The sequence below is a fragment of the Mustela nigripes genome, chromosome 5 (genome assembly GCF_022355385.1).
Source record: "Mustela nigripes isolate SB6536 chromosome 5, MUSNIG.SB6536, whole genome shotgun sequence".
Lineage (NCBI taxonomy): Eukaryota > Metazoa > Chordata > Mammalia > Carnivora > Mustelidae > Mustela > Mustela nigripes.
The window spans coordinates 142751205-142779131 of NC_081561.1; the positions used below are offsets into that span (position 1 = coordinate 142751205).

Consider the following 27927-nt stretch of genomic DNA (forward strand, 5'->3'; position numbering starts at 1 on the left):
GGTTTTTTTTTTTTTTTTTTTTTTTTTTTTTTTTTTTTGCTTTCCTTAAAGTACTAGGAGGAGGTCTATCCCCCCGGGCCCACATTCGCACGTGATAGCATCTGGCGGGCTGCAATTGACTGCAGTGCCCATCGTTTCTTATTCTCTGTCACCCTTCCCGAGTGCCCCATTGACATCACCCACCCGGCCCTGTAAGCATTTCAGTTTGTGATATGACCCCTGGTGTAGAACCATAGAAACTTTTGAAGGGTAACAAAAAGTTGATCCTTAAACAACACGCGGGTTGGGTGTGCTGATCCCTTGCACAGTTGAAAATATGTGTATGACGTCTAACTTCCTCAAAACTTAACTGCTAATAGCCTCCTGTTGACCGGAAGCCTTGCTGATAACCTTAGCAGTCGATGAGCATGTATTTTATATGTCATGTATACATATATTGTATTCTTACAATAAGGTAAACTAGAAAAAAAATGTTAAGAAAAATCCTAAGAGAAGATACATTTACTGTACTGTATTTATCAAAAAATAACCACATGTAAGTGGACCCACAAAGTTCAAACTCATGGTATTCAAGGGTCAAAGGTATTTTGATCTGTTCCTGTATTTTATAAAACAATTCACTTTCTATTGTCTTACTTATTGAATGTGTATATAAAGAAACAGTTGCTACTTATCTTGTACTCTGGCTCAGAGTAGTAATTCTCTGGCTTGCATATTTTACTTTTTGTGCTTATATAAATATATATCTTGGTTATGTAATACAGGTAATTTTTAAAAAGTTTTTATTTAAATTCCAATTAACATACAGCATAATGTTACTTTCAGGTCCACAGCCAGTGTTCATCATGACAAGTGCTTTCTTTTTTAAAAGCGATAATGCTGTATTCTATAATTTTCTTCTTTGGGGTCGTCCCCATATTTGTATATGTAGCTCTACCTCAGTTCCAGTTAACTGCTACACATTACGCCGTCATCGGAATGAATCATTTGACTCTATTTTTTAAATCCCACTGTCTGCCTTTGAACAGTCTGTTCTTTGTATCTCTGAGTTCAGTTTTGTTTTGTTTTTAGATTTCTCCTCCAAGTCGTATCATATGGTAATTGTGTTTCTCTGTTTGACTCATTTCAACTTAGCAAAATGTCGTTAAGATCCATCCTTGTCACGAATGGCGGGATTTCCTTCTTTTTTGGGTAACTAAATAAGATTCCTTTTTGTATATATAAAATCTCACACCGTTGATAGACACTTGGGTTTTTCCTTATCTTGGCTACTGTATATAATGCTGCAGTGAACAAAATGGGTGCAGATTTCTTTTTGTGTCTGTGTTGTCATTTTCTTTGGATAAATACACTAAAGTGGAATTGCTAGATCACATAGTAGGTCAGTTTCTAATATTTGAGGAATGTCTGTCCTGTTTTCCATTGTGGCTGCATCAGTTCACATTCCCACCAACAGCGCACAAATGTTTTCTTTTCTCCACATCTTGCACAAATGTTTTCTTTTCTCCACATCTTTACCAACATTTGTTACTTATCTTTTTGATAATAGCCATTCATTAAGTGTGTGGTGGTATCTTTGTGTGTGTTTTAGGATTCGTTTGTTTATCTTGAGAGTATGCGCATGCATGAGCTGAAGGACAGAGGGAGAGGGAGAGAGATTCTCATGCAGGCTGTGCTTGGGGTCCGATCTCAGAACCCTGACATCATGATCTGAGCCGAAACCAAGAGTCAGATACTCAACTGTCAGTGCCACCCAGGTGCCCTTCTTACTGTGGTTTTGATTTGCATTTCCCTAATGAGTATAACCATTTCACTCTTAATGGACACTTTTTTTGTTGTTTTTATTTTTAATTTATAAGTGGTGTAGCTACAGATACCGTATGTTTCCCGTTTATGAACTTACTCCACTGTTTTGTAAGAATGGTTAATCAAAATGAAATTATGGAGTCATTGGGTATACATATTTAAATCTTTGATAGATATTGGGAAGTTGGTATTCAAAATGGCTGTACTAACGTATACTTCATCCAGTGGTGTAGGAGAAATCCCATTTGTCCTCATTTTTGCAGCCATTATCAGTAAAAACTACAATTTTATTTTAACTTAATTCTTTTTGTTTTTAGTGACATTGAGCTTGTTGTCAAGTTGCATGTTGGCCAGTTGCATGTTGTCTTTGACTTTTATTCATTTTGTTCATTTTCTATTGTTTTTTTAAATTACAGTCTTGACCTATTGGAGCTGTTTTTATTTTATGGATATTATTCGTTTTTTATTATGGCTGTAAACTGTTTTTAACTTGTTTATGATGTTTTTCGCTAGATGTAAATTTAAAAGTTTAATTCTAGTTTTGAACACTTTATTTTGTGTGTAGTGAGAGATTATAAAACATTGTATATTTTTCCCTTATTTTTACATAGTTCAAAGATTTTTTTGTGGAAAGTATTAAACCCATGCAAAAGTAGACAGAATAATATTATGAGTCCCTTTGAATCTGTATAATTCCAGCACACTGGTTATCAGCTCATGGCCCGTACCTCTAGCCACTTGACACCTTCTCCCATCACTTTGAAGAAAATCTCGGGTGTCATATTTTATCCTTTAATAGTTCAGTATGTTTCTCTGAAGGATGAGGGCTTGTTCTAGAAGTGTACCACAGTACCGTTATCATACTTAAAACATAGCATTAACTCCCTTGATCATCAAAGATCAAATTAGTGTTCATATTTTGATTAATTTTTTTTTTTAAAGATTTCACTTATTTACTTGACAGAGAGAGATCACAAGTAGGCAGAGAGGCAGGCAGAGAGAGAGAGGAGGAGGCTCCCTGCTGAGCAGAGCCCGATGCGGGACTCGATTCCAGGACCCTGAGATCATGACCCGAGCCAAAGGCAGCGGCTCAACCCACTGAGCCACCCAGGCGCCCCAGTGTTCATATTTTGATTGTGTCATAGTTACCTTGGTTTTCTTTAAAAAAAATATTGTACAATTTAAGTCAGTTTTCAAATAATCATAAAACATAACAGTTCACTATATTTTTTCCCAAAGATTTTATGTATTTATTTGAGAGAGAGAGGGAGAGAGTTTGTGAGCGGTGGGGAGGGGCAGGGAGAGGGAGAGGGGATCTTAAGCAGACTCTGTTGATCACAGAGCCTGATATGGGGCTTGGTCCCACAACCTGAGATCATGACCTTAGTTAGCTAAAACCATAAGTTGGATATTTAACTGACTGAGCCACCTAGGTGCCCTGAGTTCATTATATTTCTTAAGTCTTTTTAAATCTGTAGTTCCCCCTCCCTATTTTTGGCCATATGTGTATTGAAGAACCTGGACTTTTCATCCTATAGAGGTTCTCCTACCGTCTGAATTTTGGTGATTGCATATACAGTTGTCCTTTTTTGTGTTTCCTTCTTCTCTGTGTTTTGTGTAAACTGACTGTGAGAACTAGTGGCTTGATTAGATCCAGGATTTCTTGATTGATTGGTTGAAGGATGGTGTCAATACTGCTTCATGGTGGCATACATATGACTGTCTCTTTGAGACATCAGCAGTTAACGTTCATTGTCTAGATTGCTTACTTCAATAAGGATTGAAAATGATATTTCTAATTCTCTTTTCTTCTTATTAGCGTAATTATCAGCTGTATTAAATAAGATATTGCTACAGTATCTTAAACATTTCCTCAGTCATTATTTGGTTACCCAGTGGAATAATTGAACAGAAGGGACAGGGTAAATATGCTTGAATTTTTCCCTTTTATTTACCCTTTATCAGAAAAATGAGTTGGCTTACCGGTGACCAGTGAGTGCTTTTTTATTAATATGATTTTGCACTCATGAATTTAAACCCATTTGATATGTTTCAACCCATCGAAATCATTATTATAATCCATTAAAGTAATTGTAATAATTGATGTTCACATTGTCCCATTTTGGACAGTGGGAACATATTCAAGTTGGCTGAGGTCCTTTTATCACAGCCCAGGTGAGGAGTGTTTCATAACTTCTTGATAGCTGATGTAAGAAGCTACTTTAAGCTTATGTTATACGTCTGCTTGAGACTGGGAATCTGGTTTGTCTCCAGGGAGTTCTTTTTCCTTTTCTCGGGAAGTGCTATTCTAGGACTGTCATTGTAACAGAAGTCGTCGATCATTGTTTTGGTTCTCTTCAAAAATACATTCCAATTTTATACTAACAATTTTCAATTTTTTACATAATCTCTCTTGGCTTTTCTTCTACAGTGAAAATCTCAATTTGTGGTGGTAATAGAAATGATGGCATTAGAGTCTCAGAGTAATAGATTATTAGAATATGCTGACTATATTTCAGAATACATATACAATAATCTCAGAGGAGTACCAGCAGCAGTATGATTACTGAAAAAGTATAAGCCCCCCCTCCCCCACCATCCTTAGGGCTATACCCTTTGGGATATACCACCAAATTACTGTGTTTTCAAGATAATTCAATAATTGCTATGATTATGCCACTAACTAGACATATAATTAGAATTTCTTCTTTCTTTGGTTGTATATTTAAAATAACAGCTTTATTGAGACAGAATTCACATACCATGAAATTCACCATTTTGAAGTATTCACTTCAGTGGTTTCTACTATATTGAGAGTTGGATAACCACCACCACTGGCTACTTTTAGAACATATTCAGCATTCCTAAATGAGGCCCTGTCTCCTTCAGCTGCCGCCTCCACAGTCCTTTCGCTCATCACCTCAGCCCTGAGCAACCACTTACCTGCTTTCTGTCTCTCTATATTTGCCTGTTTTGTGCAGTTCATATAAATGGAATCATATATTTGGTCTTTTGTGACTGGCTGCCTTCACCTGGCATCTTGTTCTCAAGGCTCACCCACATTGTATTTGTAGCAGTACTTTGTTCCTCTTTATGGCTGCATAATATTCCATAGTGTGGATGGGCCACATCTTATTTCTCCATTCATAGATCTTTGATTTGTTATTTTTAGGTATTGCTTTTTAAACTTAATTTTGCAGGAATTATGAAAAATATTTGGTTTTAAGAGAGAATCTATGGAATAATATATTTTCAAGGGAATCTGGTTTCCCTGATAATGATAAGCTTAAAAAAAAAAACTGTTATATTCTTCCATTTTTTTTTATATAAGCTGTGTATGCAATTTTCTTTACTTTTAATAGATGACCAGTTTATTTTTACCCCTTAAGGTTATACTTACATTAATTCCCTTATTGCTCTCCCCTGCCCCAACATTTTTTGATTGGTATTTGTTCGTTCTCAACCATGAGGATATTGGAATTAATCCTTTTCTTTTACCTGGGCTTTCATTTGAAGTGATTTGCTCTTGCAGTGAAATGCTCCATAGGACATTGCATATGCCCTCCCCTTTCTGCTGGGGTTTGAGGGGTGTGGTGAATCTGCAGTACGGCCATCGTGGCTGAACTTTCTCCCTTACATTCTCACCTCCTATTAGCCCCACAGGAGTGTGTGTGTATGTTTCCGTAGATGGACATACAGACAGAGATGAGAGATTTAGATTTGGGTTCATTTCTCTTTACTTCTTTTTTTTTTTTTTAAGGCTCTTGTTTTGGTTTTGTAAACAGCCTCCTGAGTCATTTCGTTTGTAGTAGAGTCCTTGATAAGGGCTCATAAGACCATTGTTTTCTGAATTCTTGGCTTTTCCTGACAATTTGCAGCATTGACTTTTGCAAGTTTGTTTGGCCATACCATCTTTGGCTTGTATTTTCTGTTCTTGAATAAGTTTAATATATATCCTTCATCGTCTTCTGGCAAGCAGCATTGAGGTTGCAAAGTCTCATGGAAATGTGATTTTTTTTGTTTCTGCTTATAAGTACAGACTTGTTGGTCTGTTTAATTTATTTATAACCTGAGTGTCCAAAGGATTGTCTTTTTTCTTTTTCTTTAAACTCCACTCGTTTACCTGGTGTTGGTTTTTCCACATTGGTGTTTTTGAATACATAGTGCCCTTTTAGTATATGATTTCAGGTTTTGTTGGCTTTCTTCTTTTCTTTTCTTTTTTTTTTTTTAATTTCAAGTGAATTTCTTAATGTTTTAACTCTTTTCTGTTTCATTAGTTTGGTTTTCTTCTCTGGGAACCACTACTGCATGTGTTTTGGATCTACTTTGTCTCTCTGTCACTTTATTTCAGACCAACCTCCCTACCTCCCGTCTTTTCTTCCTTCTCTCTCTTTCTTTCTGGTTTATAAAATTGTCTTCATTTTTACCTTCGATTTCTGTGAAGCCCTCATCTGTTCTGTTTTTTTGTGCTCATGTCCCTACTGGTTAGCTTTGTGTTTTTAAGATGATTTTCTTTTTTTAAAGATTTATTTATTTATTTGAGAGAGAGAGAGAGAAAGAGAGAGAACAGGAGCAGGAGGAGGGAGAGAGGGAGAGAGTGAGAAGCAGACTCCCCACTAAGTTAGGAACCCAAAGCGGGACTCGGTCTCATGAACCTGAGATCATGACTTGAGCCAAAACTGCGTCAGGTGCTTAATTGACTGAACCACCCAGGTGCCCCTAAAGTGATTTTCAATTAAAAAAACTATCTTTCGAGTGCTATCACTTTATAGTAATATAAAGTGATATTGTGAGTCTTTCTAATTATAATTTATGTTGTTTTATATTTTCTATGATTTTCTTAATTTCTTTTAGCTTTCTTGGGGAAATTAGACTGCAGTCCTCTCTGTTAGTGGACATGTCTTTCTGGCAGGCTTTCGCTGTTTCTAGGGTTATTCTGCTCCTTATTTCTCTGCTTAATAACCCTGTATTGGATTCTACCATAGTCTTTTTGTTGCTCATTTTTTTTTTTTAAAGATTTTATTTATTTATCAGAGAGGGGGGCGGAGAGCGAGCACAGGCAGACAGAATGACAGGCAGAGGCAGAGGGAGAAGCAGGCTCCCCACCGAGCAAGGAGCCTGATGTGGGACTCGATCCCAGCACACCGGGATCATGACCTGAGCCGAAGGCAGCTGCTTAACCAACTGAGCCACCCAGGCGTCCCTTGTTGCTCATTTTTAAACATATTTGTTTTCATGAACTTTAAGGAAAGAGAGAGTTTAGAAAGTGTTACGGTTTGTAGCTTTGAGCTCCTTCTTCTGAATTGCCAAAACACATGTTCTCTTTTCTTGAAATCTTCCGGTGTGGCCCTCCTACTCCTGGGCCTTCTTATTCTTCACCTCCTCTCTCCTTCCCTGGTCCGTTGGATTTCAGTCGAGCACGTTCGTCCTGGAAGGGGAGTTGAGCTGGTAGTTGTAAGAGTTTGGGAGGCCGAAACCACTTCAGCCCTTTCAGACCTGTTGCAACCCCTTGACCTCACTCATGACTTTGTGCGCAAATCACTGTTTCCCTCAGGCCCTCAAATAGAAGCAGGGAACGAATAGTCATTAGTGATTGTGGCATTTGTCCCTTTGGGCCCATCAGACACCCTGTTAATCCCCTATGTGCTGATACTACAGGGTCTGGCACGGTTCACCTCCCCCCATTTCTTGTACTTTGTAGTTCATGGAGATGCCATTGGACATGTGTCTCAGGGAGTTTTGACTTTGTGTCCTCATTCTCTCTGTTCTTATGGGGGAACTAAGGGAAATTAAAATCCTGCTGCCACCACTGCCTTTCCAGAATTTCTGTTACTCTGTTGACCCTGTACTAAATTGCCAGTATTTGGTTATTTTTGACTGACTAAAATGGCAGTTTTATATGGCTTAATCTAATATATAGGGCACCTGGGTGGCGCAGTCAGTTAAGTGTCTATCTTCAGCTCAGGTCATGATCTCAGGGTCCTGGGATCAAGCCCCACATCAGGCTCCTTGCTCAGCAGGGAGCTTGCTTCCGCCTTCTCTCTGCCTGCCTCTCTGCCTACTTGTGATCTCTCTCTCTCTCTGTCAAATAAATAAAATCTTAAATAATGTATAGCTCTCTGTTTAGGTTATTAAACCTGTATTAACATTTGGAGTCTTTCCATATGTATATGTTCAAACATATTTTTGTATTTACGTTAATACATACTCTAGTTTCTCATATCAGTTAAGAATTTCTTAAATAGCTGTATAACTAAAAAATTATGACTATAGTTATAGGGGGAGGTAAGATGTAATTATTTTTCAGTTTTCTTTAACATTGGATTATCCATTTTACAACTTCTTCAACTGCTGTATACTTTTTAATGTATTGATTAGAGATAATTTGATACATTTCTCTGCTGATCTGTTTACAGTACTTTTCTGTTTTAAATAAAGTAGGTTTATTAGTAACTTGTCATCATTTAGGGCAGTTCTTCCCTTTTATTCTTTTAAAAAATTTCTGGGCTGTTTTTACTTTTGCATGTTACTTTCTTCCACATTAATTTCATTGAATGAATTTATTAACCTCCCCAAAGTGCCAGCGGGGTTATGATTGTACTTAGGTTTTTATTGATGTCTTGATTATTGAGTCAGGCCAGTTTTCCTGAGTTGATCACAGATTTTATACCATATTTAATCCTGTGTTTCCCACTGGAAATAATAATAAACAGATGAAATAGTAGCAAATGATGCCATTCTTGTACTTTATTGCTCCTTCCTCTCTTCTTGTGTTTTATTGAAATAATTGGGAATTTAATACTTGGGTTTTTTCCTTATAGTATGCTTAAAAAAAAATACTCCTTTCTAGAACTTGATTATAATCTTCCACCAAGTTATCATCATGGAGTTGTATCTGCCTGTATAACTTCTTCTAATTTCATGGCTTTTCACTTCTTTGGGTATTTTTGTCTTGGGATCTTTATTCTGATTTAATTTTCATTTGACCAGACCCTACTGTACTTCCTCAGTAGTTTTTAGTGAAGTTCTTCAGTGAAGATAAATGAATTGTACTTTGAGTTCTTCCCTGTCCAAAGAGGTATCTTCTTTCTTCTTCGCATTAGTGGTTTCTTGACTGTGCAAAAAGCTCTCCTCCAGCTCCTCCTCCTGTTCTTTCTGGCCTCCTGTTTTATCTTCCTGTGAAGCTCCTAGATCTGACTTCCATGTCTCTATTTTTCACTCAAAACTTCCATTCCTTTTTCTTTCGCTCTTTGTTGTGGTAATAATTCCTGTAGTTAATGTCTAAGCTATTAATTTTTACCACATTCATTCAGTTTTCACTGGCTTTATTGAACTTGTTTTGGGAATCTTGGTTTGTTAAATGTTTTCTGGAGGACTTCAGTGCGATTGTGCAGTAGAGTATTTTACGGATCTCTCCTGTTTCCTCCATTAATGAGTGTCGCTGTTTCGATGCTTCGCCTTGGTTCCCTTAGTTAAAACTGCTGTTTCCTCTTCAGTGCTTCTTAGTAGTTTTTTAATGTCTGTTCCTCACTGGACACGGATTGACCCACCGGGCACCACCAGTGGGAACACATTTCCTCCGCGGCAGTGTGGGTCTGGCTGTTGGGTCTCCCACGCAGTGTTGTTTTGCACGATGGACAAGTAGGGATTGTTCTCTTTCCCAGTGAGCCTGTAGCAGATGGGTGAACAGGCTGGAATTCTAGAGAATGCAAAAAAAAAAAAAAAAAAAAAAAAAACCTCTTTAGAATTTTATCAGAGAAAGTTTGCAGAATTTTGTAGAGCTTTGAAGAAGCCTTTGACCTGAGATCATTCTGTACACCAGAGGAAAACAAGCGTTTATTATTGCCTAAAGCTTTTAAACAGACATGTCTTAACCCTAACCACATTGACCACATTTTAAAAATGATGTATCATTTAAAAAATTCCTGGCTGCTGTGGGAAACTGAAGTATGTATTAATTTAAATGCAGAAGTATGTGTTGAGCATAAAAGGATGTGCGCAGAGGAGACCAATTAAGAATTCACTCCATGAGAGGGAGCATAGATAGGAATGACATGGAGGCAGAGTAGCTACAATTGGTGATGTTTTAAACCGAAGAGAAGTTGAAGGGCATCTGGATGGCTCAGTTGGTTAAGCGTCCGACTCCTGGTTTTGGCTCAGGTCATGATGTCAGGGTCCTGAGATCAAGCTCTGTGTCGGACTCCGCCCACAGTGCTGAGTCTGCTTGTCCCTCCCCCTGCTCGCTCTCTCCCTCTCTCTCAATCTCTCTCTCTGGGATGGATAGATAAAATCTTTAAAAAAAAATTTGACGAGAAGTTGAGGTTTTCGAATTTGTTGGCCTCTATTTTCTCAATAAAAAGAGAAGGGAAGGTCTTTGGATGTGATTGGTCAGGATGATGTTGCCAGGGGTCTAAGGACAGTGGGGAAAGCTCCACATCCCCTGTCCTATAAGGAAAAGTCTAAGGCATTTGAAGAGGGTAACTGTAAGGAGGGATGGGCAACCCTGGGATTCCTGGGAACATTGAATAACAGATACTTGAGTGGGACCAGACAGGTCAATTTTATGAATTTTTTTCTATCAGCATCATTTGGTGTAGCTCAGGAGAGCAATGGACTAGAAGAGTTTGGTTGCACCAAGTAATTTTTGTATTTATATAAACAGCTCCCTGGTTTTGTAATCTTTTCTCCAATTTCAATAATTTCTGGTTTTCTCAGTCTGAAGATAGTTATGGCTAGTAATGTATATAACCTAAAAAATAAAGTGTTCTAATCATTTTAAGTATGATGATAAAATGTTTGATGCAAATGATGAACTGGATTCTTTTTCTGCTATGATCTTTTGAGAAAAACATTATAATTTGGTGTCCTTGTTATGATTTCTTATTACTTTTAGAACTTCTTGGGTCTGTGTTGAAAATGTTGAATTATTCTGAAGAATATTTTCCAGCAAAACTGTGATTTTGTAGATCGTCTGCAAACTATAGAGAATAATAGTTGATAGCCGCAGCCTTAGGACGTGGTTTCGTTTGCTCTCTTAACTTCTGTTGAATTTTTGTTCTAGTTTTCCGAATTTCCACACCCTATGTGGGGTTCCGATTATGTGCAGTTATCCAGGAAGCCACCTTCCTCGGAGCAGAAGTGTAGCACTGTGTCGTGGGATGAGCTGAAGTCCATGGACTTACCCTCCTTCGAGCCTGCCTTCCTGGTGCTCTGTCGAGTCCTTCTGAATGTGATACACGAGTGTCTGAAGTTAAGATTGGAACAGAGACCAGCTGGGGAACCGTCTCTCTTGAGTATTAAGCAGGTCTGTTTCAAGCACTCCTTAAAAATATTTAGTGATTACTGTGCTATTCTGCAGGCTTATAGTTTTTATTTTGGATTGTTGCAAATAATGAAAATGTGTTTTGTGTGGAGTCCTTAGAGATAAGATTGTTGCCCAACCTTTCTGCCATCGCTTCCTTATTCCAAAAGGATATAAAAGTATGGTGATGAAGTGACACAGTCTGTAAACATCAGTCTTTGGAGGCTGGAATCTTAAAATTCACTCGTTAGAAGTAGTTTAAGTTCCTTAAATTTATTTATTTTTTGTTCTATTTAAGCTGTGTGGAAACAGATAAATGTCTTTAGAGTATGCAGTGGGGAGATGTTTGGACTTTTTGTTTGCTTAGACAGTTGCATGGTTTAAATAGTAATAACAGCTGCTGCTTTCTTGTTTTCATTCATTTTGGATGGGATTCTCTAGGGAGTTTGATACTCCAGAGGTAACAGGAATGACTGGAAGCTATTGTATCTAGCTCAGTGAATGCTGCAGAATGTTTGTTTTATGATATTACCATATCCACTATGCAGAATAAACATGTCAGATTTTGGCAAAAAAAAAAAAAGAAAAAGAAAAAAGAAAAGAAAAGAAAGAGAAAGGTATGTTTTTGTCGATTGTGCGTGTCCATCCCCTCATGATGGAAGGGCTAGGAGCTCATTGGTGACGACCGATGGCATCTGGGGACAAGCACAGGCCATATGATAGGCCCAGAATAGGTTTAGCTGGGAGGGGGTGACTCGCGCACTTCATTGTCCTCACTTCAAGTTTCCGTCTGGCACCCACCAGAGCGCTGCTTTCTCACTCGCTCTGCTGCTCAGCACCTTGCTGCCGGCTCCTGTCCTGCCATCCCCACTGGCCGTGCTTCTCACTTGGCCACTTGACTGCAGTGGTAATTTAGTAAGTTTGGGTAAAATACTTCCCTTTCTCACAGAAGGAATACTTCAGGAATGTAACCTGGTAAGACAAGGCAGAGTTTACCTTTTGCTGATGGGGCTATTGTGAGGATGAAACAGCACTTTATGTTAAAATTTTTTTAAAAATAAAAACAATACATAGATGAATGTAGCATTACTAGGATCAAAATAAAACAAATTTTGGCTAAGATCATTCATAGATTCGGTTATAAGTGAATGTCACCTAAGTGACATCTTTTTTTTAAAGATTTTATTTATTTATTTGAAGAGGGAAATTACAAGTAGGCAGAGAGGCGGGCGGAGAGAGAGGGAAGCAGCCTCCCTGCTAAGCAGAGAGCCCTATGCGGGGGTGATCCCAGGACCCTGAGATCAGGACCTGAGCCTAAGGCAGAGGCTTAACCCACTGAGCCTCCCAGGCACCCCTAAGTGACATCTTTAACAGAGAAATTTACATCTGAACAGAACAGCTTTTAATAAATTTAACTCTAGCCATGGCTCTCTTATGAGGGTAATTATTTTTAGAACCTTTTAAGGGGGAAATTATGTTTATAAAAACAATCCATATTTATTTTAGAATATTTGAAAAGAACAGAAAATGATATAGACATAAATGAAAATTATCCTATTATGCTGCCGCTCAGAGATAACCACTGTAATTATTTTGGTATATTTTTCTCCATCTGTTTTTTTTACAGAAGTCAAAGAAAAAAAAAAATATATATATATATGAATTTTTGCCCTTAAATATTTTTTAAAAATAAGATTTTAATGTCTGCAGGAGTGCTCTGTTATATAGGTTCATCATAATTTATTTATCCCCATCATTTTAAATAATATTATGATAATACATGATAACTGTTATGATGAAAACACTTAAAGGGCAGTCATCCCATGTCAGCCTCCCACTCCTTTCCAGCGTTTCCTGCTGGGCCTGCCCATGCTGGCACTCAGCTCTTTGTTTAGATTTGTTTTCCCTTGGCTTCCATCTCATTTAAACACATCGATCCTAGGTTTGGTGGTGATTAGAGGCTTTTGATGGTAAAGGTCACAAATCATAGTAGTTGCTATGCTGAATTATTACAAAGATGGTCATGCTCTGTGGCATGTATGTAAATTTGAATCCCTATTATGTTTTCAGACAAAAATCATCAGTTTTGTTAGGGGATTTTTCTCTCCTACCCTTGTCTTATAGAATGCAAACTAGTACAAAAGTAGATCTTTTTCTCTGCTTTATTTTCTACACAGATGTACTTGTGGGGTCATAGGTTTTCACAAATTGGTGTTTGCCCGTATGATAGCTTCTCTGTGTATTCATGCTATATTAACTACTTTTCTTTTCAGTGTTCAGTTCTTAATTGAGACAACTAAGGTAGTTACCTAAACGGAACTGATAAGGACTTGGAGAGCATGTTAGGGCTTTCGGAGGTTGCGAGGCTGAGGAGGGGGTGCGCTGAGGGTGCGCGCGGTGACAGACTTTGTGCCCCGCAGCTGGCGAGGGAGTGTAAAGAGGTGCTCAAGGGCGGCCTGCTGATGAAGCAGTACTACCAGTTCATGCTGCACGAGGTGCTCGACCAGCTGGACGGGACGGACTGCAACATGGACGCCTTCGAGGAGGACCTGCATAAAATGCTGATGGTGAGACCCCCGGGGGGTGTGAATGTGTGTGAGAGAGAGCAGAGCGCGAGCACATGAGAGTGAACACGGGGGCAGCGTGACCAACCTGACCTTGTCATCTCGTATTGGATTAAATTTGTTTCACCTAAATCCGCATTTTAACGAATCCTCAGTGGTTTTTGCGTTAGAATTTTTGATGAAGCTTAACTCAGTTCACTGTTTAACATAAGAGTCTTCATCTTACAGCAGAACGGCCCAGAAATGGAATCATAGTCTGGTCCTGTTGTATCACGCTGTCTGGCATCAGCCATTTCTGTGTTGCTGCCCGCGCTAGGGCTGGGGAGGCCAGAGTGGACAGTAAGAGGCTTGTGGTCTGCTGGGACCTGGGCATGGGGGGTACTTGCACCCTGAGTGCCAGGGTGGAATCCTGCTGAGGTGCAGGGACAACTTGGAGACGGGTCCTCTCAGCTAGCCTGGGGACATCTGGGAGCTCTTAGCTGAGTCAAGAGTTAGCGGAGGAACCACGCACATCCGGGCAACTGTAAATACGGGATCTAGCGGGAGCAGGCTGGCTTTGATTTCTTCCCAAGAGGAGCTCCCCGGGCTTCTCACACCACAGGTGGTGTACTGCCTGGTGCTTTCCAGCCTCTGTCCTTTGGCTCCTATTAGTCCTTCCCGGTAGACATGTCCCGTTGCCTCACCTGTCCACTTCAGACTTACTTGGAAGTTTTACTTTTCTCTAGAAAGCTTTATCTGGCAGCTTCAGCCTTTAATGTACATTTACCCTGCCCGCACTCTCATGGCAGCTGTAATCGGGGCTGTGCTCTTGGTGCTCAGTGGTCTGCTGCTCTGCTCGAAGCTTCCTCAGCTAGCCCGGAAGCTTTGTAAGCCAGGGCTCCAAGTGGCCCGAGGTGCCCTTGTCTTCTGCAGTGCCCCGCAGCGTGTTAGTCTGTAACGACAGGCTGGAGGCACGAGAGTATATGCACGGGTGGTCCTGCCATGTGACAGGTCAGTGACACAAAGTAAAAATGACAGTGCTTAAGGGTATATTGTGTTTGGAATGCTTTAAAGACCTGTTTTGTGTGACCTTTCACTTATCCTGTCTTGGGATGGCTCCAGCACACCCGGATGTCACCCCCACTTTCTAGGCTAGAGGAAAGGAAAAGAGCAGAAGGGAGAAAGTATCCTTGTCGGCTCGGTCCAGAGCGGTGGCGCTCTCTCGGGAGCCACTGCTGACAGAGTTCCCCCGTGTCGCGTTAGCCAAACCTGGTGCCTGCCTCTTGACTGTCGTGGAGGCTGGGGATGCAAATACTTAGCTCCCCAGCCTCTGTCGTGGAAGGACAGAAAGAAGAATGAGGGCACAAAGGGGACGTTCAGTATCTGGCATAGCACAAGAAATAGTTTTGAGTTTGAAATTATTTCCTGCGTGTTTGCGGGAGCACCCATAAAAGATCAAAGTGTGGAAAATGTGGCTACATTTTGAAATACTATTTATTTCTTAGGTTAGAAAAGTCCTTACCATTGAAAAGTCATGGTAAAAAGCAAAAGCAAATTTTTTCTCTCTCTGTCAGTGGTTGGTTAAAGTAGGAGTTTAAAAAGCCAGAAAATGCTTTGCTTTCTGAACTGTCTTTGGTGGTTTTACAACGGCACGCACAGCACCCCTTTGCATGCGGTCACTGGGGCAGGAGGGAGAAGAATGAGGCAGGTGAACTGTGCCCTCCAGGTCCTTCAGCTTCAGTGTCGGTGGTGAACTTGTGGGTCATCTGAAGTGTAGGGAAGGAAGTTACTCCTTAGAGCCGCAAGTGCTTAGGATTTAGTCTTGGTTTTGCTGCCAATGAGCCATGTGGGGCAAGATCTGCCTTAATCTCCATAATTTCACAGATGAAGAGCTAGAAGTTAGCAGTGATTTTAAAATTGTGTCTCAAAGTATGCTCAGTGGCTAATGGCAGGTGCGTATTTTGAAAACTGGGGGAACCCAAACAAAATTGGTGTTTTCGTTAGGAAGGAGGGAGAGAATGGCCTTTGAATGATCAGTCACATCCTGGGTGCCACAGCACCCTGCTCTGGAGCCTCACCAAAAAACATCAAAAAGAATGAAGAGTAAAGAATGAAATTCCGTGCTTAGTAAAGGAGGAGATTGACCACACTGCTCTCCTCTCCTTACCTCCAGAAAACTCTATTTGCCTTGAAATTTGGGCTAAAATGAGGGTTGGCCCAAACTCTGTATATCTCCTAGCCCAGCCAGGGATTCATTAGAGCTGGGATATCCGGGCTGTGAATGGTCAGGAGAGAAGCAGGAGGAGTCGCCATGGAGGACTTGTCAGGGGCAGATCTGCGAGACAGGGGAGCAGAAGTGGAGACACTTCCAGAGCCGCAGGAGCATATCCTGCTGGCTGAGGAGGAGTGTGAGCTTCCCGGGGGGAGGGGAAGCGGAGGTCAGCAGGTCGCCATGTGGAATCTCTGTGACTTCGGGGGATTTACTTTGTGTGACATCGTCACCCTGACTGTGTGCAGGTCTGGGGACGTACCTTGGTGAGCGTTCGCTTGAGGCAACAAGCCATATTGAAGCTGTCCACTGTCTTAGCTCATTTCTCTGGGCCTGGCCTTCAAAAGAACCAAGGCAGTAAACACGATAGAGATGTAGGAACATGCCACGATCGAAGGAAGCGACGTAAAAAGAACCGAAGAGGAATGAAAATGTGACACTGATGAACAAGACGTGGCAGTTGCAGAAGAGCAGGAGGGAGGGCCGGCTCCCGCGAGGCCTGGCTCGTGCAATGGGGTTCGTAGCGAAGGCTGCGGGTCCAGGGAGAGTTTTTAAATTGACGTTTCCAGAGACCATGTGAAAGCCTTTGGGACTGATTTTGTTAAGGGACAGAAATGAACAGAATTACGTGCATATCAGAGAAGAGGCAAATCGCTAGTGCGCGGTTCCCCCCGTGCCGTGAGGAGGTGAGTCTCCAAACACAAGTGTTGAGATCGGGAGGAAGCTTCGCTCGGCCGCTGCTAGGAAGGGGAGGACGGCGTGTCACACGTGACTGTGCGTGTTTGGTATCGAGAACATGAGGGGTTTCCATCTCAGGCCTTTTCCCCTTCGCTAGGAGGGGTGACATGGTGAGGGTGGGCACCGGCTCTTTGAGAACAACGGGGGGGTGTCAAAGTGTGCTTGTAGGGAGGAGGAGAGTGGGTGGAGGGGACGTAAATATTACCAGAGTCGTACGCCTGTGGTTGCGACTGTGACGTGGAGAGCAGTGGCTGCTCCGACCCGTGACACGCGTGTCCTCAGCTTCCTGAGTGTGGCCGTGGGGCATGGGCTCGTCAGGCTCATCGTGCTGGGGGTTTGGCAGGCAGGGAGCTGAAAAGAACGGGCGAGGTGGCGGCGTGGGGGGTGGCAGCAGCAGGGCGTGGGAAGGGTGACCGTGTGGCTTCTAAGCTGAATAAGGAGGAAGGGGGTGGAGCAGGGGGTTGTGACCTGGAGAGAGAAACCTGCGGCCTGGAGTTCAGGTGAGGCTTAAATCAGAGAACAGTCGCAGAGGTGATGGTTGGACAGAAGCCTGTGGGGACGAGAGGAGGGTGCCGAGGCAAGCTGTTTGGATTGATGACTTGAGGCCCGGAGGGGATTCTGTAGGGACAGGTCTGGCGTGAAGCCCAGCGTGGCGGCCGAGCCTGGGGCGGAGAGAAGACGAGGTGAGGTGTCGGCGTGTGACGAAGGAGGACGGGCAGCTGGCGGTCAGGAGGTGACAGTATGCGGAACGGGTTCAGTGGTGTGTCTGGCGACGTAAATCTTAGAGGGCCAGGTATTTCTTTTGTTTTGGTTTTAAATAAGACCGCAAGAGCAGTGGTTCGAAAGGCACCGTGGTGCCCAGGAGGATGCCAGCTGCTAGCAGGCCGTGAAGCCCGTGGTCATACGGGCGCCTCGTGGCCTGTACGAGACAAGGGTCATCCTCGGGAGACAGCCAGATTTCAGGGAGGCCAGGGAGAGGAAGCAGCACTCCGAGAAGCCAGAGGAGGGTCCTGGTCTCATATTGAAGAGATTTATTTTATTCGGCGAAGATGGTGGTAGACCCATAAATTGTAGGTTCCACGTGTACAGACACCGGCGTTCCGAAGTGTTCATAAGGAACCCCGGACTGCGGATTCCCACCGCACAGTGGCTACTGGAGGCCCAGAAGACCAACAGAAGACTGTTTTCTTAAAGACCTGAAATTGCCTACTGAAGATTAGTACTGGATTTCAGAAAGCGTTCATTCCAGCAAACTTGGAGAGGTAGCCTGGTGAGATAACTGTGGTCTGAGACTAAATACAGAGCCCTGGGAGCCTCTGGGCAGAGGAGAAGCAAGGCAGCTCCGGGTGGGAGGGAAGCAGGGCGGCAGGAGATGAGGCCGGCGTCAGGGCTCGTCATTTGAACAGCACGCAGCATCCGAAGGCGGTGGAAGAGTGACACCGTCAGCGTCCCGAGACAGGGAGTGTGGGGCTAAGGTGCTGCATGCTCAGCGAGGTGTCCTTTCGGTAGACGAATCCAGCGGCAGCGAGGGTTTGTGATCCAGCAGCTGTGACCCTGCCTCGAGAAAAGCTGGTGGAGAGAAACCCCAGGACGCAGCGGATACATCAAAATAAGGAGTATTTTTAGAAATCATAATTTATATGTCATAAATCTTGAAAAAACACTGTCGTAGAAATCTGGGTGTCAGGAAAGGATGGTGAAAAGTGTGTTCATTCCCTCTCAACACAGAAGATACTGCCTAACGTTAAAATAAGGAGTTAAGGAATAATCCCAACCTCTTAAAGGAATAATGTTTACAATATATTAATAATGAATGTTTTGGGGTGCTATTATTTTGATTCTTTTTTTTTTACTTCTGTGTAGATTGTGAACATTTTATTTTGTTGTGATCTGTAGAGATCGAAAATAATGTGCCGAGCTGCCGGGGAGTTGTGCCGTGCCGTTAAGAGGCATCCCCGTTTAGACGTCAGTTCTGCGGCGAAGAGTCTCGCTTCTCTCCGTGCTCCGTGCTTGGCGGCCTCCTCACCCGGCTCTTCTGATCCGTAGCTTCCAGGTTAACAGAGGTGAAAGTCGGGGGCTGCTGAGTTCCATTCTCAAGTATCTCCTTTACGTTTTTGTATCTTAAGGTGTATTTTGATTACATGAGAAGCTGGATCCAAATGCTGCAGCAGTTACCTCAAGCATCCCATAGTCTAAAAAACCTGTTAGAAGAAGAATGGAATTTCACCAAAGAAATAACCCATTACATCCGGGGAGGAGAAGCACAGGCTGGAAAGCTTTTCTGGTAGGAACCCTTGTGCTCCTGCGTGTGCCTGCCGGCCTGTTTGCCTGTTCAGTTACGTGCACGTGACAACCAGTCCTGTGTGTGTGTGTGGGTGTGTGCGCGCGCGCGTGCGTGCGCCTCTTCCCTGGGTTTTGGGTTCCTTCAAGTGGGGATGCTCAGCTGGGGGCAGGTTGCCCCATGGGGACATTTGGCAACATCTGGAAACAGTTTCGACTGTGGTGATGGAAGGTTGGACTGATTAGAGGCCGCGGACACGGCTAAACATCGTGGGCTAAACATCGTGCAGTGCACGGCGGAGCCCTCCAAACCAAGCATATTCCACCCAAAGTGTCAGTTTTGAAGTTGAGGAACCCTGCCTTCACGCAAACCCTCTTAGGCCTCTGAAGAGTAGCACAGGACTGTAGATCTGCGTGCATCAGTCTCTGTGGGGACACAGGGAACCCAAGGTATGCATTTCCCGAGACTGTTCTAGGATGTTCTAGTCAACACAGAATCTCCTTATAAGGCACAGGTTAGACATGTAAACAGAGGAAAACCCTGAGGGAGTGGGGTGTGGTTGCAGGTGTGTGTTTGGAAATGGAACGTCTCTTGTCCAGGAGTGGACGGCTGATGGTGGGGTGCACCTCAGTGGCCCCTGCAGGGGGCCCCTCCCCACTGCCGGACCCCTCGGCTCTAGACTCGGCCGTTGTCAGTGTGTGCCGCCTCGTCCGCCACTGTAGTGCTGCTGTCTCCTTTCTGTGCATCCCTGGCACCCCGCCTGGAGTAGTTTCCCCTCCCCGCTGTCTGTCCTCCGGGGCCTCTGCTCGCCCGGCTCTCTTCCCACCGCAGTGGCACAGTGTCCTGGACTCCGCCATCTCTGTGCCCTGCTCAGGACCTCGGCTCCCCCTTCTGCCCTCCCCGTCTGTTCTGTTCACGTGCTCCTCACATTCTGTCCGCCTGTGTTTCCAGCGAGCCACCAGCTTGCTCCTTTCCAGAGCTCTCCAGCCCTTCAGGCCCTGACTCCCCGGGCATGTGCCTTTCCAGTCCAGGTCGCTTCCCAGAGTCAGTCCTCTGAGGGGGGGCCTTCCCTCCCCAGTGCGGCATCTCGCCTTCTCTCCGTCTCCTGTCATTTGGCCCGGCCTGCCCTTTCTTCCGTGTGCACTTTCTGGCCCCAGGCTGGGCCGCCTGCAGAAGAGATCGTTTGAAAGGTCACTGTTTGTGCTGCAGACGCAGGTGCTGGGATTTCGCTGCGTCCCTATTTCCTCCTGTCAGTTTCCTTGTTTCTGTTGCTCCGCCCTCAGGTCTGTGCGGTGGGGGCTCTGGCCTTGGCCTGCCCCAGCCTTGCTCCGAGCAGCTCACAGGCTTTCCGGGCCCCGCTGAGGGCCTGGTTCAGGGCATGGTCCTCGCTGGGCCAAGCCTGTAGTGTCATCACGACGCCCATCTCCTTTACGTGCTGTTTCGCTCAGGTTCCATCAGTCTCCCTGCCATCCCTGACTGCTCTCTCTGTCTCACTCGCTACCGCCGATCCTTCAGGAAAGATCCAGAATCTGACCCCTCCACACCACTTCCACCACTTCCCATTGCCACTCTTGCCAGGCTGTTCCTTCTCACGTGACTGCGGGCGCTCTCCAGGAGTCTCTGTGCTCAGCTCTTCGTCCCTTTGGTCCGCTCTCAGCACTACAGCCAGGGGTCTTGCTCACAGCACCTCAGACCATTTCCCCCTCTGTTCCAAAGACTCCTGGCTTCCCTGCTTCCTTGGTGAGAGTGGGAGTGAACGCGACTCCTCCGGCGGGGCACAGTCCGCCCGGTCTCCGGGCCACTGTCCGCCCGGTCTCCGGGCCACTGTCCGCCCGGTCTCCGGGCCACAGTCCGCCCGGTCTCCGGGCCACTGTCGTCCTCCCTCCCCGGCTCCCCTGGGGATCGTGTTCCCGGTGGGGCGTGCTCCTGCCTCGGGCCCTTTGCACTTGGTGCTCCCTGTCCATGGCCTGCTCTTCCCATGCTTTCTTTCATGACCCATTTTGTACTCCCTTTGGGTCTTTGTCTTAATGTCATCTTCCCCATATTTGATGTGGCAGTTCCTTCTCACGAGCATTTCTGAGTTCCCTGCCCTGGTTTATTTCTCTCCGTAGCACTTAACAGTATCTGAACTATATCTTTTTCTTTTTTATTTCTTGTTTTATTCTCTATTCACTGGAGGGATTTTTTTTTTTTTTTTTAAGATTTTATTTATTTGACAGAGGGAGAGATCCCAAGTAGGCAGAGAGAGAGGGGGAAGCAGGCTCCCTCTTGAGCAGAGAGCCCGATGCAGGGCTGGATCCCAGGATTCTGGGATCATGACCTGAGCCGAAGGCAGAGGCTTTAACCCACTGAGCCACCCAGGCGCCCCCACTGGAGGGATTTTTTATCTGTTCTGCTCCCTGCTACTTAGTACATAACCGATGCTCAGTGTTTGTGGGGTAAACCCGTCGTGGATATTCTTGTATACTGTTGTTCTTGACAGTGGGTTTGTAATCGGGTCACTTTCCCACCGGGTTACTTTTAAAGCCCGGCCTCTTTGCCCACCAAACAAAGGTCGAGTTAGCATGACACACGAGGCCTTCCCGTGTGGCCCCAGTGGACTTTCTCAGTCTTACTCTCGGACTTACTTCTCAAGTCTTTTTACTCAGCCACCTCTGTGCTCCTTTCACATTGTGCAGTTTCTTTTTACAGCGGGTCTCTTGCTTAACACAGCGTCACGCCTTTTGCTCATATTCATTCTTCTTCCTGGACTTTCCTTCCCCTCCTCCATTCCCTTCCTGACCGAGCTCCCCTTCCCACTGCTGTTGTCCGGCTTCCGCTCTGCATTGCCTGCGGGCCCGGTGCAGCCAGGCCTGCGCCTGGGTTCAGTCTCCTCTGATGAGTCCTTTGACCCTGGTTCAGTGTCTTTTACTAGCTAGGAGTTCCTTTCCTTGAGTGAAGAGGTCAGGAAGCTGCTGGTGAATCTTTACTATACGGATTCAGTTTTGTTTCATACACTTGGGCTCACATTTTAACCCTAGCATTTAGATTGTGTACTCGACGAGAAGCATCGACTGTAGGCAATATTTCACGTTGATGGACGATGGAAAGCGAATGGTGAGGGAAATTTGTAAAAACAGGTGCATTTAAGAAATTCACTTTGTTTTTCTTGTGCTGTCATTTAGTTTATTAAGCTTTTAAAAACAGCTTGCTTTAGATATGTATTCAAGACTATTTTATACCATTTTGGACATTTAAGATGAGAACTACACTTTTACAATAATTATATAGCTGCTCTGAATATAATTTAAGGTTTTAAGGTTTATGATAAAACCGTAGAAATAGAACAAATATAAATACTTGTCCATAAATGGGAGAGTTCCTCTTTTTCACATGCATCATGATTTTATGTAGAGGAAAATTCTTACTGTTGTTGATTTTTAAACTATTAAAACAGTAGGTGACCCTTTCACTGTCTTTTTCAAGAATTACGCAAGGACAGTTTTTCTTCCCTGGTTTACTTTTGTGTCCTTGTTTCCTAGTGACATTGCGGGGATGCTGCTCAAGTCGACAGGAAGTTTTTTAGAGGTCGGCTTGCAGGAGAGCTGCGCGGAGTTCTGGACCAGCGCTGATGACAGCAGTGCCTCTGACGAAATCAGGTGCCTTCATGGAGTTCTGCTTGTGGCGATGAGTCTAGAATGGGCCCCATTCCAACCCAAGCATGTTGGACCTTAGGCATTTCCATAGGAGACCTAAAGATTTCTATTTATTGCTGTTTTATCTTTTCATGGGCTTGCTTAGGATTTTCTGTGGAATTTTCTTGGAAGATGAACTTAGAATTTAGTTAGCCTAACAAAAATAGTGACTTTAGAGAAAGGGAGAGATAGTGTAAGTTGACTACAAATGAGTAGAGTGAATTCATCCCTCTGTCCTAGAATGTCTCTAATTTAATACTCATGTTGCTGTCTCCCCCCACCTTTTAGCAGTCCACTACTACATTTAATTGGCACTTGGCACATTTCTGTTTTTATGCATGGCTTCTTCCTTCTGTTGGACTTGAAGCTTGAATACATGAAACCATGCCTTACACATCTGTTGCATTTCTTCCACTGTCATGAGATAGTATTCAGGTTGGATCAGGTTCAGTTGCTGTTTCTGTGGGATTGTCAGCCATACGGCTCTTCCGTGACCAATTACTAGCTGTATTGTATGATTCAAACTTAGGAAACATTCAGGGGGAGCTGACTTCTCTAGAGCTGAAATGGTTGCTCTCATCATCCAAAATTGGATGAGAAACACATTTTGGGTTCAGAACACCTGAGATGTCATCGTGCTAGGGTTAAAGCAAGAAGCGTTCACACAGCTTCTTAACCTGGGACAGTGCTGAAGAGCCGAGAATCAGAATGAGTCCGTTTCTAGAAGGTCCTGCAGTTTTGAGAGCCAGCGCGGTGACTTTCAAAATTCTGAATAAGCAGGGAAAATTGGAGATCAGAGGTGGTGAAGTAGAGAACAGCTCTGATGGTGCTCTGGTTGTTTCCGAGCAATGTGCAGTGGGTGATGGGGCTGGCTCTTCCTGGCCCCAGTGAGCTGAGGTGCGATCCCGCTCATCTCTAACCCAGTTGCCACTCGTGCTGGCACACTGGTGGCCTGCGGGCAGCAGTGATGGGCGTGCTTACACACAGGAGTCCCAGAGCACCATATAAGACAGTTCTTTGAGAGAAGCCGGTTGTTAAATGTTCACCAGCCCGCCACGGCATGCATATATTCCTTTTTACTAAGATCCTGAGCTGGGAGTCAATGTAAGAACTTTTTCTCAAACTCTGAGAAATCGTTGTAAGAAATCTTTCGAAAATTAAGCTTACTGTTATTTGAAGGTTATTGTGTGTGCCTTATTTATTTGAAGAATACAAGTACTTTCTAGAAAACTGCAAGAGAGCAAGCTTCTGAATATTTCAAGTACATTCTCAATAATTGCTTGCTCCCATTTATCCAGATCTTCACTCTTTATTAGTGTGATTTAGAATTTGCTTCATCTTTATTGCTATTTCTTAATGTACTCTAATGCACTCTAACTGGATTTTCATCAACTTGGCAGGAGATCGGTTATAGAGATTAGTCGAGCACTGAAGGAGCTCTTTCACGAAGCTAGGGAAAGAGCCTCCAAAGCACTTGGATTTGCTAAAATGTTGAGAAAGGTGAGTTAACTATCCCAATTTATTTTTAAAAATTTTTCTTTTGCCTTATTTTTTTTAACAAGCTAACCCTAAAGAAGTTTCTTTGTAACTGTGATCCTAGGACCTGGAGATAGCAGCAGAGTTCATATTTTCAGCCCCAGTTAGAGACCTTCTGGACGTTCTGAAATCAAAACAGTATGTTAAGGTAAGTATTAAAGATGGTATAATTGGAATATTATGCCTTTCTTGTTTTTTTCTAAAACGGGAAAACCTTCTCTTCATGGTCCGTGTAGTAAATATTTTAGGCTTTGCTGGCTATATATTGATCCCAGTAATAAGACTTTCTCATAATTTTTCAATGAAATAATCAGAAAAACAAAGTTTTTTGTATTTACTAACTTACTATTAGAATGCAGGTAAAGTAGCCAAATATTTATTCATACTGTATTAAAATTAGTTGGGATGCCTGGGTGGCTCAGTTGTTAAGCGGCTGCCTTCTGCTCAGGTCACAGTCCCAGGGTCCAGGGATCGAGGCCGGTGTTGGGCTTCCTCCTCTGTGGGAAGCCTGCTTCTCTCTCTCCCTCTCCCCATGCTTATGTTCTCTCTCTCGCTGTCTTTCTCTCTGTCAAATAAAGAAAATCTTTTTTTTTTTTTTTTTTAAGATTTTCTTTATTTGACAGACAGAGATCACAAGTAGGCAGAGAGGCAGGCAGAGAGAGAGAGAGAAAGAGGAGGAAGCAGGCTCCTTGCTGAGCAGAGAGCCCGATGCGGTGCTCGATCCCAGGACCCTGAGATTATGACCTGAGTCGGAGGCAGAGGCTTAACCCACTGGGCCACCCAGGTGCCCCAAAATAACTGAGTTTTTAAAAGATTTTATTCATTTATTTGAGAGAGAGGAAGAGAGCATGCACATGTGGGTGTGTGTACCTGGGGAGATGGGACAGAGAGAGAGGGGGAAGCCGACTCTCCACTGAGCAGGGAGCCCGATATGGGGCTTGATCCCAGACCTGAGCCAAAGGCAGATGCTTAACTGACTGAACAACCCAGGCACCCCTAATAATTGATTTTTAAGTCGTTTTTTTGTTTTTACCCTCACATTTTCTGAAACACTTCAGAGTTTTTACAGGGACTTGGGCCTTCAGTGCCCGACTCATCACTAGAGCCCCTTTCTGAGTCCTCATCTTTGCTACCGTTTGTTTGAGACTTAGTACTTAGATTCTGTGTGGGGCGCGTCGCCGGGCCGGCCGGGGACCCCCACTAGGGGCTGAGCGGGATGGCGAGTGTCGCGAACCCGGAATGCGCAGAGGAACGACACCAGGCTCGGGAGGTCTGTCGAAGCAGGATCTCGCTTTATTGAGCAGGGCAGCGGCTTATGTGGGGTGAGGGAAGGGAAGTGAGGTCAGCAAAGTGGGGGCCAATGGGATGTGCCGTGTGGGCGGGCGTTGGGAGAGACACGCCCTGCAGGGGGTGGAGGCTCGCGGGAAACGAAACTGATGGGAAACCGAAACCGCCACTTTGGCGCCTTTGTGGTCGGTCATGTGGGTTCCCGATCCGGAAGAGAAGGCCACCCGGCGCCATCCTAGCCTCTTGGGGCCCAACATCTCCCCCTTTTGTTTTTGTATGCATGACTTCTGACTTGGGTCGCCGCTGGCGGGCCTTCAGGCTTACCCGTCATTGGGGAATCACACTGCTTTGGTGTACCCCCTGTCTTAGGTTGCTCTGCATCCCCCGCCGGTCTTACCCATCATTGAATATCATGCCTGTATGGGGGTTTGGTCCCTGACCTGGCGTGGGTTGTTCCTGCAAGGAATCCCATCCGCCATAGGTCGTGAGACTATTGATGGGGCCCCTCGTAGGACTCGTTGTCACGGGTGGCCAGTCTCTGGTATTGAACATGGACGTTCATGAGTTGAATGGCCTCCACTCTTTTTTGGACGAATTGGGCAATCTTATTGATAATACAGGGGCCAAAGGTCAGCAGGAGAAGTAGGGTTAGGATGGGCCCCAGGAGGGGGAGGAGAAAGGGAAGTAAGCCATTAAAGCTTGTCCAGAAGGGGGAGGTCATCAGGGCGTGGCGGCGCTTCTCTAGGTCCTCCTGTAGCTTCTTGATTTTGTCTCGTACAATACCCGACCGGTTGGCAAAGAAACAACATTCCTCCTGTAAAAACAAACATATGCCTCCCTTTTCGGCTGTTAATAGATCTAAGCCTCGCCGGTTTTGGAGGACTACCGCAGCCAGCGAGTCCATCTATGTTTGGAGGTCAAGGATGGTCTCCGAGACTGCACCCAAGTCATTAATCATCTGTCGGGATAATGTGTTATAGTAGTGGAGAGAGGTACCTATCCCGGCAGAGCCGGTTGCAACTCCCGCAGTGATCCCTAATCCCAGCATGATGGGGATGGCCTGGATGGCTCTTTTGGAGCGCCCTCCGAGACGATCGAAGGCAGGAATCGGAAGGCTCTGATTGTTGGGAATAATGTTGAGATCTGGCAGAAGCCAAGCTAAGGCACAAAGGCCAGTCCAATTAGTGGGGAGGAAGCTGAATGCCTGGTCCCCACAGACGAATACAGTGGCATTGGGGGGGCAGAGTTGAGTATTGTTTACTGTGGTGTTTTGGTCACAGTAGCTGGGGTCAATAGCCCCGAGGTCAATATTAGAGCCATTGTCCGCCAATGGGGGCGTCCAAAGACAGGTGACATTAGAAGAGAGGGGGGATATGTAGGGCATGGGGTCCATGGCAGGACAGAAGATTGAGGCTGGACGGGCTTACGGCCCTGTGGGCAGTTTCTCTTGAAATGCCCCTCTTGTCCACAACCAAAGCATAAACGAGGTGAGTCCGTGGGCGGGACTGCAGGGATGTTTGCTGAATGGCGCAAACGAGGGTCTCAAGGCTCTCCTGCTGGTGCTCCTTGAGGGCAGCGGCCATAGCTCTCGCTTGATGCGATGTAGAGCCAATGTCTTTGGTTGCAATAACCCAGCGGTCCATGGACCTTTCTTTTAAGCCCGCACAGGCCATTCTATGGTCACGGGTCATACCTTCCCACACTGCCATTTTTAGAAAATGGTCCCTAAGGTCCCCTGGGGGGAGTTTCTTTTTGATGGATTTTTCCACCCGGTCGATAAACGAGGGAAGGTCCTCATTAGCCTTTTGATGTAGCCCCAAGATGGGCGACTCAGAAGGCCCTTCTTCGAGTTTATTCCAGGCGGCGAGGCCCGCGGCTCGCACCTGATCTTGGTATGGGGGAGGAATGGCAGCCTGCTGAATACCGGAGGCATATTGGCAATCCGTTCCAGTAAGCATTCCCATGGTGATCGGGATGGCAGGATTGGCACGGGCATTCCTTTCTGCAATTTGTTGACATTCCTCCTTGTATAGGGTAGTCCACTTTATATACAGGGCGCCCGGAAGTACGGCCCTGGCCAGCGAGCGCCAGTCTTCCCCCGTACAGGGAGAATATGCAAGTCCTTGGAGGATGGTTTCGGTCCAGGGGGCATTAGGCCCATCCTCCAGAACTGCCTTCTTAAGTTGTGGTGTTCCGAAGGAGGAGGGCAGTATGGAGGCGGAGGGGTAGGTGCTGACGGTTGGATAAAGGGGTTAGTAGAAGGGGGGCGCGCAGGGGGGCCCTCAGCCAGAGATCCGGGTTGGAGGTCCGGGGGCCAAGGAGCCGCGTCAAAGGGGTCTAGCAAGGGGTAGAACCTCTTTGGTTCAACAGGGGGGTCGTTTTTAGAAGAGGACTGCCCCATAACTTATGGGGGTACACTCACCCGTTGACCGATTGGCCCGTCAGCGGAAGAGACTCCTCACACGGGGCACCAGTTGTGGGGCGCGTCGCCG

General features: G+C 44.7%; 1 protein-coding gene across 4 annotated transcripts in view; it reads left to right on the top strand.

Moving 5' to 3' along the window:
* MAP3K4 (mitogen-activated protein kinase kinase kinase 4) overlaps positions 1–27927 on the top strand; it is a 153002-nt gene that overhangs the window by 95483 nt on the left and 29592 nt on the right. For all 4 annotated transcript variants that reach the window (XM_059401385.1, XM_059401387.1, XM_059401386.1 and 1 more), the window contains exons 4-9: positions 10868–11110; positions 13528–13674; positions 18784–18941; positions 22460–22576; positions 24013–24112; positions 24213–24296. In XM_059401385.1, coding sequence (XP_059257368.1) covers positions 10868–11110; positions 13528–13674; positions 18784–18941; positions 22460–22576; positions 24013–24112; positions 24213–24296 — 849 coding nt within the window. The remainder of the gene's footprint in view (positions 1–10867; positions 11111–13527; positions 13675–18783; positions 18942–22459; positions 22577–24012; positions 24113–24212; positions 24297–27927) is intronic.